General features: G+C 54.5%; 1 protein-coding gene across 3 annotated transcripts in view; it reads left to right on the plus strand.

Annotated features, from left to right (window-relative positions):
- The first annotated feature begins 4,954 nt into the window (after window positions 1-4,954).
- The window catches only part of HDGFL2 (HDGF like 2), a 35,774-nt gene continuing 27,976 nt past the window's right edge, over window positions 4,955-12,752 (plus strand). For 2 of the 3 annotated variants that reach the window (XM_025366526.1, XM_025366525.1), the window contains exons 1-3: window positions 4,955-5,163; window positions 8,194-8,270; window positions 8,364-8,502. In XM_025366526.1, the coding sequence (XP_025222311.1) occupies window positions 5,092-5,163; window positions 8,194-8,270; window positions 8,364-8,502 (288 nt within the window). In that variant the 5' untranslated portion in view covers window positions 4,955-5,091. Of the gene's footprint in view, window positions 5,164-6,814; window positions 7,408-8,193; window positions 8,271-8,363; window positions 8,503-12,752 lie in introns of those variants that run through there. The other variant, XM_025366524.1, reaches the window with a different exon arrangement.

A 12,752-nucleotide genomic window follows, 5' to 3' on the forward strand; every position in this document is an offset into this window, starting at 1 on the left:
AGGTCAGGAGTTCAAGACCAGCCTGGCCAACATGGTGAAACCCCGTCTCTACTAAAAATACAAAAATTAGCTGGGTGTGGTGGTGGGCATCTGTAGTGCCAGCTACTCAGGAGGCTGAGGTGGGAGAATCGCTTGAACCCGGGAGGCAGAGGTTGCAGGGAGCCGAGATCACAACATTGCACTCCAGCCTGGGCAAGAGAGCAAGACTCTGTCTCAGAAAAAAAAAAAACAAAAGGCTTTCTTTGTTTCTTTATGTTTTGAGATGGATTCTCACTCTGTTGCCCAGGCTGGAGTGCAGTGGCACGATCTTGGCTCACTGCAACTTCCGCCTCCCAGGTTCAAGCGATTCTCCTGCCTCAGCCTCCTGAGTAGCTGGCATTACAGGTGTGTGCCACCACACCCAGCTAATTGTTTTGTATTTTTAGTAGAGATGGGGTTTCACCATGTTGGTCAGGCTAGTCTCAAACTCCTGACCTTGTGATCTGCCGGCCTTGACCTCCCAAAGTGCTGGGATTACAGGTGTGAGCCACCACCCCCAGGCTGTGTGTATATGTATATAAAAAATATATAAATATATATAAAATATATAATATATATACAATATATGTAAATATATAAATACATCTTTACATATAAAAACATATACATATGGTTTTTTTTTTTCTTTTTTTTGAGACGGAGTCTTGCTCTGTCGCCCAGGCTGGAGTGCAGTGGCCGGATCTCAGCTCACTGCAGGCTCCGCCTCCTGGGTTCAAGCAATATTCCTGCCTCAGCCTTCTGGGTAGCTGGGATTACAGGCGCCTGCCACCAGCCTGGCTAATTTTTGTATTTTTAGTACAGATGGGGTTTCACCATCTTGGCCAGGCTGGTTTTGAACTCCTGACCTCGTGATCTACCTGCCTCAGGCTTCCAAAGTGCCAGGATTACAGGCGTGAGCCAGCGCGCCCAGTTCCTGTTTATTTATTTTTAGTACGGACAGTCTTGCTATATTGGCCAGGGTGGTCTCAAACTCCTGCCTTCAAACAATCCTCCCACCTCAAGTGCTAGGATTACAGGCGTCAGGTACCATGGTCACCCAGCTTTATTGATATGTAATTAACATACCATCAATTTCACTTCTTTTAGTATATAATTCAATGAAGTTTATAACGTATTACAGAATTGTACAACCATCATCATAATCTAAATTTGGAAAGTTTGCATCATCCTAAAAAGACACCTTGGCCCGGCGCGGTGGTTCAAGCCTGTAATCCCAGCACTTTGGGAGGCCGAGACGGGTGGATCACGAGATCAGGAGATCGAGACCATCCTGGCTAACACGGTGAAACCCCATCTCTACTAAAAAATACAAAAAACTAGCGGGCGAGTTGGCGGGCGCCGGTAGTCCCAGCTACTCAGGAGGCTCAGGCAGGAGAATGGCGTAAACCCGGGAGGCGGGGCTTGCAGTGAGCTGAGATCTGGCCACTGCACCGCAGCCTGGGCAACAGAGCAACACTCCGTCTCAAAAAAAAAAAAAAAAAAAAAGACACCTCAGGCCGGGCTTGGTGGCTCACGCCTGTGGTTCACTTTGGGAGGCCAAGGTGGGCGGATCACCTGAGGTCAAGAGTTCGAGACCAGCCTGGCCAAAATGGTGGCATGCACCATCACTCCAGGTTAATTTTTGTATTTTTAGTAGAGACAGGGTTTTACCATGTTGGCCAGGCTAGCTTCAAGCTCCTAACCTCAGGTAATCCACCTGCCTTGGCCTCCAAAAATGCTGGGATTACAGGTATCAGTGACTGTGCCTGGTCAGCCTCCTTAAAGGCCATATCTCCAATATGGTTCCATGGGAGGTCTGTGCTTCCACATATGCATTTGGGAGGACGATACAAAATTCAGTCCGTAGCAGCTAGGAATGGAATTGCTGCGTCATATAGTAAGTCTATGTTTTTTCTTTTTGTTCTTGTTTTGAGACAGAGTCTTGCTCTGTCGCCCAGGCTGGAGTGCATTAGCACAATCTCGGCCTACTGCAACCTCTCCCTCTCGGGTTCAAGCAATCCTCCTGCCTCAGCTTCCCAAGTAGTTGGGATTGCAGGCATGCGCCATCACACCTGGCCAATTTTTTTGGTATTTTTAGTAGAGACAAAGTTTCACCATGTTGGCCACGCTGGTCTCAAACTCCTGACCTCAAGGGATCCGCCTGCCTCAGCCCCCTGAAGTTCTGGGATTACACGTGTAAGCCGCGGCGCCTGGCCTATGTTTAATTTTTATTTTATTTATTTATTTAGTTTTTTTGTTTTTTTTTTTTTTTTTTTTTGAGACTGAGTCTGGCTCTGTCGCCCAGGCTGGAGTGCGGTGGCCGGATCTCAGCTCACTGCAAGCTCCGCCTCTCGGGTTCACGCCATTCTCCTGCCTCAGCCTCCCGAGTAGCTGGGACCACAGGCGCCCGCCACTTCGCCCGGCTAGTTTTTTGTATTTTTTAGTAGAGACGGGGTTTCACCGTGTTAGCCAGGATGGTCTCGATCTCCTGACCTCGTGATCCGCCCGTCTCGGCCTCCCAAAGTGCTGGGATTACAGGCTTGAGCCACCGCGCCCGGCCTTATTTAGTTTTTTGAGACGAAGTCCCATCTCTCTCTGTCGCCCAAGTTGGAATGCAGTGGCGCGATCTCATCTCACTGCAACCGCTGCCTCTGGGTTCAAGCAATTCTCCTGCCTCAGTCTCCTGGGTAGCTGAAATTACAGGTGCCCGCCACCACGCCCAGCTAATTTTTTGCATTTTTAGTAGAGATGGGGTTTTACCATGTTGGCCAGGGTGGTCTCGAACTCCTGACCTCAAGTGATCCACCCGCCTCGGCCTCCGAAAGTGTTGGGATTACAGGCGTGAATCACCGCGTCTGGTCTTGTTTTTTGAAATGAAGTCTCGCTCTGTCACCCAGGTTGCAGTGCAGTGGCTCGGTCTCGGCTCACTGCAACCTCTGCCTCCCAGGTTCAAGTGATTCTCCTGCCTCAGCCTCCCAAGTAGCTAGGACTATAGGCGCCCACCACCACGCCTGGCTAAGTTTTGTATTTTTTCTAGAGATGGGCTTTCACCAAATTGGCCAGGCTGGTCTAGTACTCCTGACCTTAAGTAAGGATCAGATGCTTGTTTTTGCTCTTCCCTGTGCTCCTCATGCCCTCCCAGGGCTCGCCTCACTATAGCGTCCAACTTCTGTTCATCCTCCCAGTGTCTGGTTAAACTGACTTCATCCAGTAACCCTCTGTGATCCCCCAGGAGAGAAGTCGTCTCCATTATTCAGCTTTTTTTCCTCAAGCACCCTGGTTCTTTTTAGTTCTTACCATGGATCCTAATTACAAAAAAAAAAAAAAAAAAGCAAAACAAAACATAACAACATCAACGAATTTAAAAAGTTAACATTTCGGCCGGGCGCGGTGGCTCAAGCCTGTAATCCCAGCACTTTGGGAGGCCGAGACGGGCGGATCACGAGGTCAGGAGATCGAGACCATCCTGGCTAACACGGTGAAACCCTGTCTCTACTAAAAATACAAAAAAAAAAAAACTAGCCGGGCGAGGTGGCGGGCGCCTGTAGTCCCAGCTGCTCGGGAGGCTGAGGCAGGAGAATTGCGCGAACCCGGGAGGCGGAGCTTGCAGTGAGCGGAGATCTGGCCACTGCACTCCAGCCTGGGCGACAGAGCGAGACTCCCTCTCAAAAAAAAAAAAAAAAAAAAAAAAAAAGTTAACATTTCTTGGCCCTGGTATACTTGATTCCTGGAAGGTAGAGTTATAGCTGCTTCTTTTTTTTTCCCGCTCTGTCGCCCAGGCTGGAGTGCAGTGGCGCGATCTCGGCTTACTGTAACCCCCACCTTCTGGGTTCAAGTGATTCTCCTGCCTCAGCCTTCTGAGTAGCTGGTATAGGTGAGCGGCCACCACGCCCGGCTAATTTTCGTATTTTTAGTAGAGACGGGGTTTCACCATATTGGCCAGGCTGGTCTGGAACTCCTGACCTCGTGATCCGCCCGCTTCGTCCTCCCAAAGTGCTGGGATTACAGGCGTGAGACACCGCACCCGGCCGAGTTATAGCTTCTAATACTTCCTGTATTTCCTGTTGCCCGGCACAGTCTAGAGCAGGGTCCTCACAATCCTATAAGATCTTGTAAGATCGGTACCATCATGGGCCCCATTTTCCAAGCAGAGACAGAAAGCCCAGGACAATCAAGCGCCTCGGCCCCACGGTATTCAGTATATTTTTCTTGAATGAATATGTCTGTGGGGCGTTTGGCGGCCCTGGCATATAGTAGGTACTCAGTAAGTTTTTAACTAAGTGAAGAAATAACTATTCTGTGCATTTTGCTACTGTTTATTCTAAGAGCTCCCCGAGAGCCTGCCCCTTCCTCTAAGCCCCGCCCCCTCGAGCTGGCAATCTCCCGTCCCTGTTTTATGTTGTATCGCTCTTCTTTCGACAGCCAATGGCCGACGTTCCCGCTGAAGCCCCGCCTCTTGCAATGGCCAATGCCTGCTCCCTACCTTGAGGCGCTTCTCTTGTGGTATCCAGTGTCTTCCATCTCTACTTTAAGCCCCTCCTCCTGAGCGGGAGAGGCTGTCAATGACCCGCCCCTTGCGTTGACTGATTGGCCTTCTTTTCTGCGGTATCCAATGTTTGCCCTACTTATATCCCCTTCTCTTGTAGCGGTCTATGTCCCGCCTCTTTCCCTTAAGCTCCACCCCTTCACTCTCTTAGCGCCTCTGTTCGTCTCCTCCCACCTTTCCCTTTCACCTCCCATAACCTCCCATTAGAGTATCTGGGTTACGCCCCTTGGTTCTGTCCGTTATCCAATCCCGTTAACTACTGTGCTCCAACCTCTGTTCTCATTGGTCGCCTAGCTTCTCTGTCCTCTGCACGTGGTCCTGAACGACGGCTTTGCAGGCCCGTGACGGCCGGAGGGCTGAACTTCCGTTGGCGCAACGCCCAATAAGCGCGCGCCGGCAGGCTGCCCAGGCAGCCGCCCCCGCCCCCTCGGCGTCCCGCTCCCGCCCCCGGCTTCGCCTCCCGCTGCCGCCGCTGCTGCTGCCGCCGCCGCAGCCGCTTTCCGCGGCCTGGGCCTCCCGCCGTCAGCATGCCACACGCCTTCAAGCCTGGGGACTTGGTGTTCGCTAAGATGAAGGGCTACCCTCACTGGCCGGCCCGGGTGAGGCCGCGCGGGTGATGGGGCCGCTGGGGGGGGGTGGGGCAGCAGGGGCCCCGGGCCGGAGGCAGGCGCGCACCGGAGGGCAGGGGGTGTCCTGGGCCTGAAGGAACTGCGCCCCTGGGGTCTGGGGTTCCTGGGATCTGGGGGTGTCCGGGGCCCGCAGCGGCCGCGCCCTGGGGGTCTGAGGGTCCTGGGCTGCAGGGAGCTGCGCCCTAGGGGTCTGGGGGTGTCCGGGGCCTTCCGGAGCCGCGTCCTGGGGGTCTGGGGGTGTCCGGGGCCTGCAGGAGCCGCGCCCCGGGGTCTAGGGGTCCTGGGCCTCAGGGAGCCCCGCCCTTAGGGTCTGGGGGTCCTGGGCTGCAGGGAGCCGTGTTCTTGGAGTCTGGGGGTGTTCGCATCCTGCCGGACCCACGGTCTGGACCTGCAGGAGCCCCTCCCGGGGTCTGGGGGTCCTTGGCCTCAGGGAGCTGAGTCCTGGGGTTCTGGGGGTGTCCGAGCCCTGCAGAAGCCGCGCCCCGGGTTCTGGGGGTCCTGGGCCTCAGGGGGCCACGCCTAGGTGTTCTGGGGCTGTCTGAGCCCTGCAGGAGCTGCGCCCTGGGGTCTGGGGGTCCTGGGCCTCAGGGGGCCGCTCCCAGGGGTTCTGAGGGTGTCTGGGGCCTGAGAGACTCTCGCCCTTGTGGTGTGGGGGTCCTGGGGCTCAGGGAGTCGCACCCTGGGAGTCTGGGGGTGTTCTGGGCCCGAGGGAGCCGCACCTTGGGAGTTTGGGGGTGTTTGGGGCCTGAAGGAGTCGCTTGCGGACGTTCTAGGGGTCCTGGGCCGGAGGAAGCCGTGCCCTGGGGCTCTGGGGCCTGAGAAATTCTCGCCCTGGGGGAATGGGGGTCCTGGACCTGAGGGAGCCATGCTGTGGCGGTCTAGGGGGTGTCCTGGGCCCAAGGGAGCCGCGTCTTGGAGGTTTGGGGGTGTCCAGGGCCTGAAGGAGCTGCGCGCCAATGGTCTGGGGGTCCTGGGCCTGAGAAAGCTGTGCCCTGGGGTTCTAGGGGTATGTAGGGCCTTAGAAACTCGCCCTGGGGGTCTGGGGGTCCTAGGCCTGAGGGAGCCGCGCCTTGTGTATCTGGGGGTGTCCGAGGTGCCTCGAGGAGCCAGGTGCAGGGTGTCTGGGAGGGTCTGGGACCTGAGGGACCCTCGCCTGAGGGTCTGGGGGTCCCAGGCCTGAGGGCTCAAGGTTCAAGTTTGAGCAAAACTGGGTAACTTGAGATTTGAGGCCAGGGGTCAGATGTGATGGGAGGCTGAAGCACTCCGTTGCAGGTCCTGGAGAAGCCCAATTTTGAGGGGCTGGGAGGCCGAGGGCCATGTGTTAGGGGTCCACGGTTGGAGGAGGCAGTCATGGGGGGAACGTTGAGGATCAAGGCTAAGGGAAGCTGGGACTTCTGAGTGAGGTGCTGGGGTTGGGGTAATGGGGCTGGAGGCTCTGTTCACAGGGTCGCTGGGACTCAGGGAACTAGACCTTAGAATGAAGTCAGCATCAGGGCTGTTGGGGGACCCTGGGAACTGGCGCCCTGTGGGGAGGAGGATGTAGAAGCTGGTTTTGGAGGGACTTGAAGGTGGGGTGGTCCAACCCTAATGCTTGAAATGGAGACAGGCCCAGGCCCAGGGAGTGGGAGCGCATCTGAGGGAAGGGGGCTGGCCGAGGGGACCTTGGATGCCCCTTTCTGAAAACTGGGGTCCCGAGGACCTGGATAGTCCCAGGTGTCCTGGCTTGAAGGATGTTCTGCACCTTGGAGTCCCAGGTGTGGAGGGGGTGAGTTCCAGGCCCTGAGCGGGACAGGCCAGCGGGGAGCAGGGACCCCAGGCTTTTGTCATCCCCAGGTCTTAGGGCTGAGTCTCCCAGGGCTGAGGTTGGTAGAGTTGGCCGGGCAGGACTGAGGAAGTTGGCATTGGGGGTGGAAGCCTGGGGCAGCAGGGAGGGGCCGTGGAAGGGGAGGCCAAACGGTGCCCTGGTCCAGAACTAGCCCAGGGCCGAAGCTGGCATTGCCGCTGGGATGGGTGGGCCTTGGAGTACCGTGGGCTGGTCCTGGGTGAGGCAGGAGGAAAAGGGGCCTGTGAAGCATGCCAGGCTGGTCCTCGGGTGGACTGAGTTTGGGATGCTTCTGGTGCGAGAGGGATGCTGGGCCTGGCTGCCCATGGCCAAGCCCAGGGGCCAGGACTCTGAGAGTAGCTCCGAGGAGACCCGAGCAAGAAGGAAGCTGGGTGAGTGGGGCAGGGAAGATCAGGAGCCCCCAGAACTGGAGAGGTGGATGGGGAAGGAATGCGTTGGGAGCAGAGAAGCCGCTCTAGCCTGCTGTGCTCGCGCTGACTTTCTTGGGGGAGACCAGAGCAATGCAACTTTCCAGGCACTTCCCTCCTTTTCCCAGCTCTCTTCTTCCCAGAGCACTCGCTTTTCTCTACCCCGTCCCCCCTTCTCCAGCCTGCTCTCCTAGCCCCAGACGTTTCCAAGCACCTGATTGGAAGTGAAGGGGCTGTTAGCCTCCAGTGGGGAGGTGACTGACAGCTGCTGGAGCCCATGGGCCTGCAGGGAGAGGGTGGGACTTCCTGGATGCTCAGGACCGTTTCTTGTAGCCCACCCCCCACTCTCTGCATCCTTGGAGCTGCCAGCTGCATCCTCTGGGGGACCACCCGTGAGCCCCTCTTTGCGGGAGGGGTCCCCAGGGAAGGTCCTGGGAGTCCATAGACGCTGAGCTTGGCCCCACCCCCTGGTTGCTTCAGAGGGCGGGATCTGGCTTTGCTCAGGTAGAGCACCTGCCCTGGGTGGGCCAGCTCTCTCCCTGTGGTCAGGGGCGATCTCTCTGGATGAGGTACAGCTTTGCAGTGGAGGGGACACAGAAGAATGCAGCTTCCCATTGGGAAGGGGCTGCTGCTTCCCGGGTTGAAAGCTCCCCTCCTCCCAGGGTGATTTGCCCCAAGTAACTTGGCTGATTTCTTGGTGATGTCCTGGGTCCGTGGGTAAAGCTGCCCCTGACTGGCCTCTCACTGCAGATCGATGACATTGCTGATGGCGCCGTGAAGCCCCCACCCAACAAGTACCCCATCTTTTTCTTTGGCACGCACGAAACGTAAGTGTCCCCTGCTGGGGCTTGGTTTTCTCCTCTGGTGCCTCCTGGGGTAGCCACACTCACCTGAGACTGGCCCCCATTTCCCTTCTCCAGAGCCTTCCTGGGACCCAAGGACCTGTTCCCCTATGACAAATGTAAAGACAAGTACGGGAAACCCAACAAGAGGAAAGGCTTCAATGAAGGGCTGTGGGAGATCCAGAACAACCCCCACGCCAGCTACAGCGCCCCTCCGGTGAGTACCCGCGGTGGAGAGCGAGCGCGAAGGGTGCTTCTGAGGCGAGAAGAGGCCTCCAGACAGGGTCTCTCGCCTGGGCACTGTGGACACATGGGGCGCGATCATTCCCTGTGGTGGGGCGTTCGGGGCCCTGCAGGTGCTGAGCAGTGTCCCTGGCCACCACCTACTCCATGCCAAGGCCACCCCCACCCCATTCATGGTGATGATAGATGTCCCCAGACATTGCCCAGTGTCCCCTGGGTGGAGGGGAATGGGACAGAATCAGCCCTGGCAAGAACCCCTGCTCTAGAATCAGCCCAAGTTTCTTTCTTTTTTTTTTTTTTTTTTGGGACAGTCTCGTTTTGTCGCCCAGGCTGGAGTGCAGTGGCGCGATCTCGGCTCACTGCAAGCTCCGCCTCCCGGGTTCCCACCATTCTCCTGCCTCAGCCTCCCGAGTAGCTGGGACTACAGGCGATCGCCACCACCATTTTTTTGTATTTTTAGTAGAGACAGGGTTTCACCATGTTAGCCAGGATGGTCTCAATCTCCTGACCTGTGATCTGCCCGCCTCGGCGTCCCAAAGTGCTGAGATTACAGGCGTGAACCACTGCGCCCAGCCTTTTTTTTTTTTTTTGAGACAGAGTCTTGCTCTGTTGCCCAGGCTGGAGTGCAGTGGCGTGATCTCAGCTCACTGCAATCTCTGTCTCTGGGTCCAACTGATTCTCCTGCCTCAGACTCCCGAGTAGCTGGGATTACAGGTGCCCTCTACCATGCCCAGCAAATTTTTGTATTTTTGGTAGAGACAGGGTTTCACCATGTTGGGCAGGTTGGTCTCGAACTCCTGAACTCAGGTGATCCCCCCGTCTCAGCCTCCCAAAGTGTTGGGATTACAGGGGTGAGCCACTGTGCCCAGCCAGCCTGAGTTTCTAACAGAGTGTTGTCATAGCTCTCTTAAAACTTTGTTTTCTTAGGAAAACACATTTTTTTCTTTTGAGAACAGTCCCCTCTTCCACTGTTACTGCCAGATTTTAGAGGAGTGAAAAGGCCATAGTGTGTAGACGTGAGCGTTCTCAGGTGGAAAAAAACATCAAGAATCAGATGACATCTCATTGGCAAATGGGTTTCTGGAAAGAGGGAAAGAAAGGAATATAGAAAAGTGGAAGGCAAATGGCTAAAAGGCCGTGGAAGGATGGGAGAAAGTTGCCTTACTCTTCAGTATTTTGGAGTGAGATGGGGAGTGGGGAAACTGGGTTGGTGTTCTTTCCGCCGCTGTAACCACACGTTTTTGAGGTTTCTGTGAGAGGCTGGGGGCCAGGGGTAGCCCAGGCTTAGCAGGGGCAGGCATGAAGTTGGCAGGGAGGCCCAGGGAACTGACCACAAGCTAGGGAAAGCTTGGCCATTAGGGAAGTAAAGGACACCCGAGGTGGTCTGAGCGGAGGAAGGCAGGAGGGGCCCAGCCTTTGGCTTTTGTGAGTGGAGGATGGAGTCTCTTTGTGGTGCCTGGTCCTGCTTGAGAACCCGGGGTCTTGAGGCGGCCTGTCTGTGCCTCTCCTTCGTCTCGGCCTGGGCTGGGTGGTGCCTGTGAGCATTTGCTCCAGGATCCGCAGATGTTTCGATGGTGACACCTGCCATGCACATGTGTCATGGGCACCAGGAACAGTCAGGCACAGTCCTTTGTCTTCTGGGAGCTCATGGTCCAGAACTGAGGATTCACTCAACAGTTGTACTTTGAGCGCCGAGGATCTGGCAGCCTCTTCTCAGGGGTCCGGGGCCCACTGATGTTGCATGCTGAGGGTAGTTTACTTTAACTTTAACACCTGTGGTGTGTCTAGGAAACTGAGGTTTCCCTGGTTTCATACTTGCCATCTTTCCCCAGGCTGTGCCTGTCCCCAGCCTGGATGGATAGGTCGGAAATCCTTCAAGGTAGCTGTTGCGTGAGATCTTTTTCTGGCCCCAGGTCAATTTCTCTTTGGTTCCATCCTGAGCTCATTACCTCCTGGTGAATCATCACACCATTTAATATTTATTGGACACCTACAGCTTGCTAAGCCCTGTACGGAGGCCTGTCTTCGAGGAAAGGAAATTAAATAAGCCCTGTACAGATCCGCCAAGATGAGAAGTAGCTTTAGTTGAGGCCACTGCTGCTCTTAGCTTCTCTAGCCCATCTATGCTTCCAGATGGAACGTGTGTTTGAGATGCAGATTCCTGGCCGGGCACGGTGGCTCACGCCTGTAATCCCAGCACTTTGGGAGGCTGTGGCTGGTGGATCATGAGGTCAGGAGTTCAAGACCAGCCTGTCCAAGATGGTGAAACCCAGTCTCTACTAAAAATACAAAAATTAGCCCGGGGTGGTGGCAGGTGCCTGTAATCCCAGCTACTTGGGAGGCTGAGGCAGGAGAATTGGTTGAACCCAGGAAGGAGAAGTTGTAGTGAGTCAAGATCGTGCCACTGCACTTCAGCCTGAGTGACAGAGAGAGACTCCATCTAAAAAAAATGCAGATTCCTGGGCCATTTTCCTAGAGGCATAGATTTAATCGTGTAGGACAGGAGCTCTGAAGTTTTTCTTGCCAAGTTTTGTCTTTTTTTTTTTTTTTGAGATGGAGTCTTGCTCTGTCACCCAGGCTGGAGTGCAATGATGTAATCTCGGCTCATTGCAACCTCCACCTCCCGGGTTCAAGCGATTCTCCTGCCTCAGCCTCCTGAGTAGCTGGAATTACAGGCACCCACCACCATGCCTGGCTAATTTTTATAGAGATGGAGTTTTACCATATTGGCCAGGCTGGTCTCGACCTCCTGACCTCAGGTGATCCGCCTGCTTCAGCCTTCCAAAATTCTGGGATTACAGGCGTGAGCCACCGTGCCTGTCCTGTCCTGGATGCTTCTGATGTAGCCAATACATATCCGGTGTTTGGAAGCACAGCTTTGTGGAAATCCGAGCAGTCTCTTTTTTTCTTTTTTTTTTTTTTGAGGCAGGGTCTCATTCTTTCGCCCAGGCTGGGATACTATGGTACAGTCATGGCTCACTGCGGCCTCAACCCTCCAGACTCAAGTGATCCTTCCTCCTCAGCTTCCCGAGTAGCTGGGACTTAAAAAAAAAAGGAAAGATGCAGATTCGTCGGCCATTTTCCTAGAGGCGTAGATTTAATTGTGTAACCCAGGTAATTTCTGTATTTTTTGTAGACATGAGGTTTCACTGTGTTGCCCAGGTTGGTCTCAAACTCCTCAAGTAATCTTCTCACTTTGGCCTCCTAAAGTACTAGGATTACAGGCATGAGCCATTATTCCCAGCCCTGTCTCTTTTTTCTATCTTTGAAGTTATTTATTTATTTATTTATTTATTTATTTAGAGATGGAGTCTTGCTCTGTTGCCGAGGCTGGAGGGCCGTGGTGCAATCTTGACTCCCTGCAACCTCCACCTCCCGGGTTCAAAGAATTCTTGTGCCTCAGCCTCCCAAGTAGCTGGAATTACCAGCATGAGCCACCACACCCGGCTAATCTTTGTATTGTTGGTGGAGATGGGGTTTCACCGTGTTGGACAGGCTGGTCTTGAACTCCCGACCTCAGGTGATCCGCACCCCCGTTGGCCTTCCAAAGTGCTGGGATCACAGGCATCAGCCATCGTGCCCCGCCTATTAGTTTATTTTTATGTTTTGAGTAGGAATACAGACGTTAAAAATTCAAAAGGAACAAACGGGGCTACAGTGAGAAGCCAGTCTCACTCCCGTTCCTGCCTGCTGGTCACTCTGTTTTGTTTTCCTCTCAAGATAGCTGCAGCTCCCAGTCCCATAACATCCTTCCCAGATTCTTAATTACTAGAAAACCATCCCCAGTTTTCTGTTTTTAAGCATGTAACTCTGAACTGTGTTTTTTTTTTTTTTTTTTTTTTTTTTTGAGACGGAGTCTCGCTCTGCCGCCCAGGCTGGAGTGCAGTGGCCAGATCTCGGCTCACTGCAAGCTCTGCCTCCCGGGTTTACGCCATTCTCCTGCCTCAGCCTCCCGAGTAGCGGGGACTACAGGCGCCCGCCACCTCGCCCGGCTAGTTTTTTGTATTTTTTAGTAGAGACGGGGTTTCACCGTGTCAGCCAGGATGGTCTCGATCTCCTGACCTTGTGATCCGCCCGTCTCGGCCTCCCAAAGTGCTGGGATTACAGGCTTGAGCCACCGCGCCCGGCCTGAACTGTGTTTTATTCACCCAACTTTGTATCTTGAAACTTGGTCTACACCACCTTGCAGAGAACAGGCTCTTTTTTTTTTTTTTTTTTTTTTTT

Source organism: Theropithecus gelada, chromosome 19 (assembly GCF_003255815.1).
Source record: "Theropithecus gelada isolate Dixy chromosome 19, Tgel_1.0, whole genome shotgun sequence".
Lineage (NCBI taxonomy): Eukaryota > Metazoa > Chordata > Mammalia > Primates > Cercopithecidae > Theropithecus > Theropithecus gelada.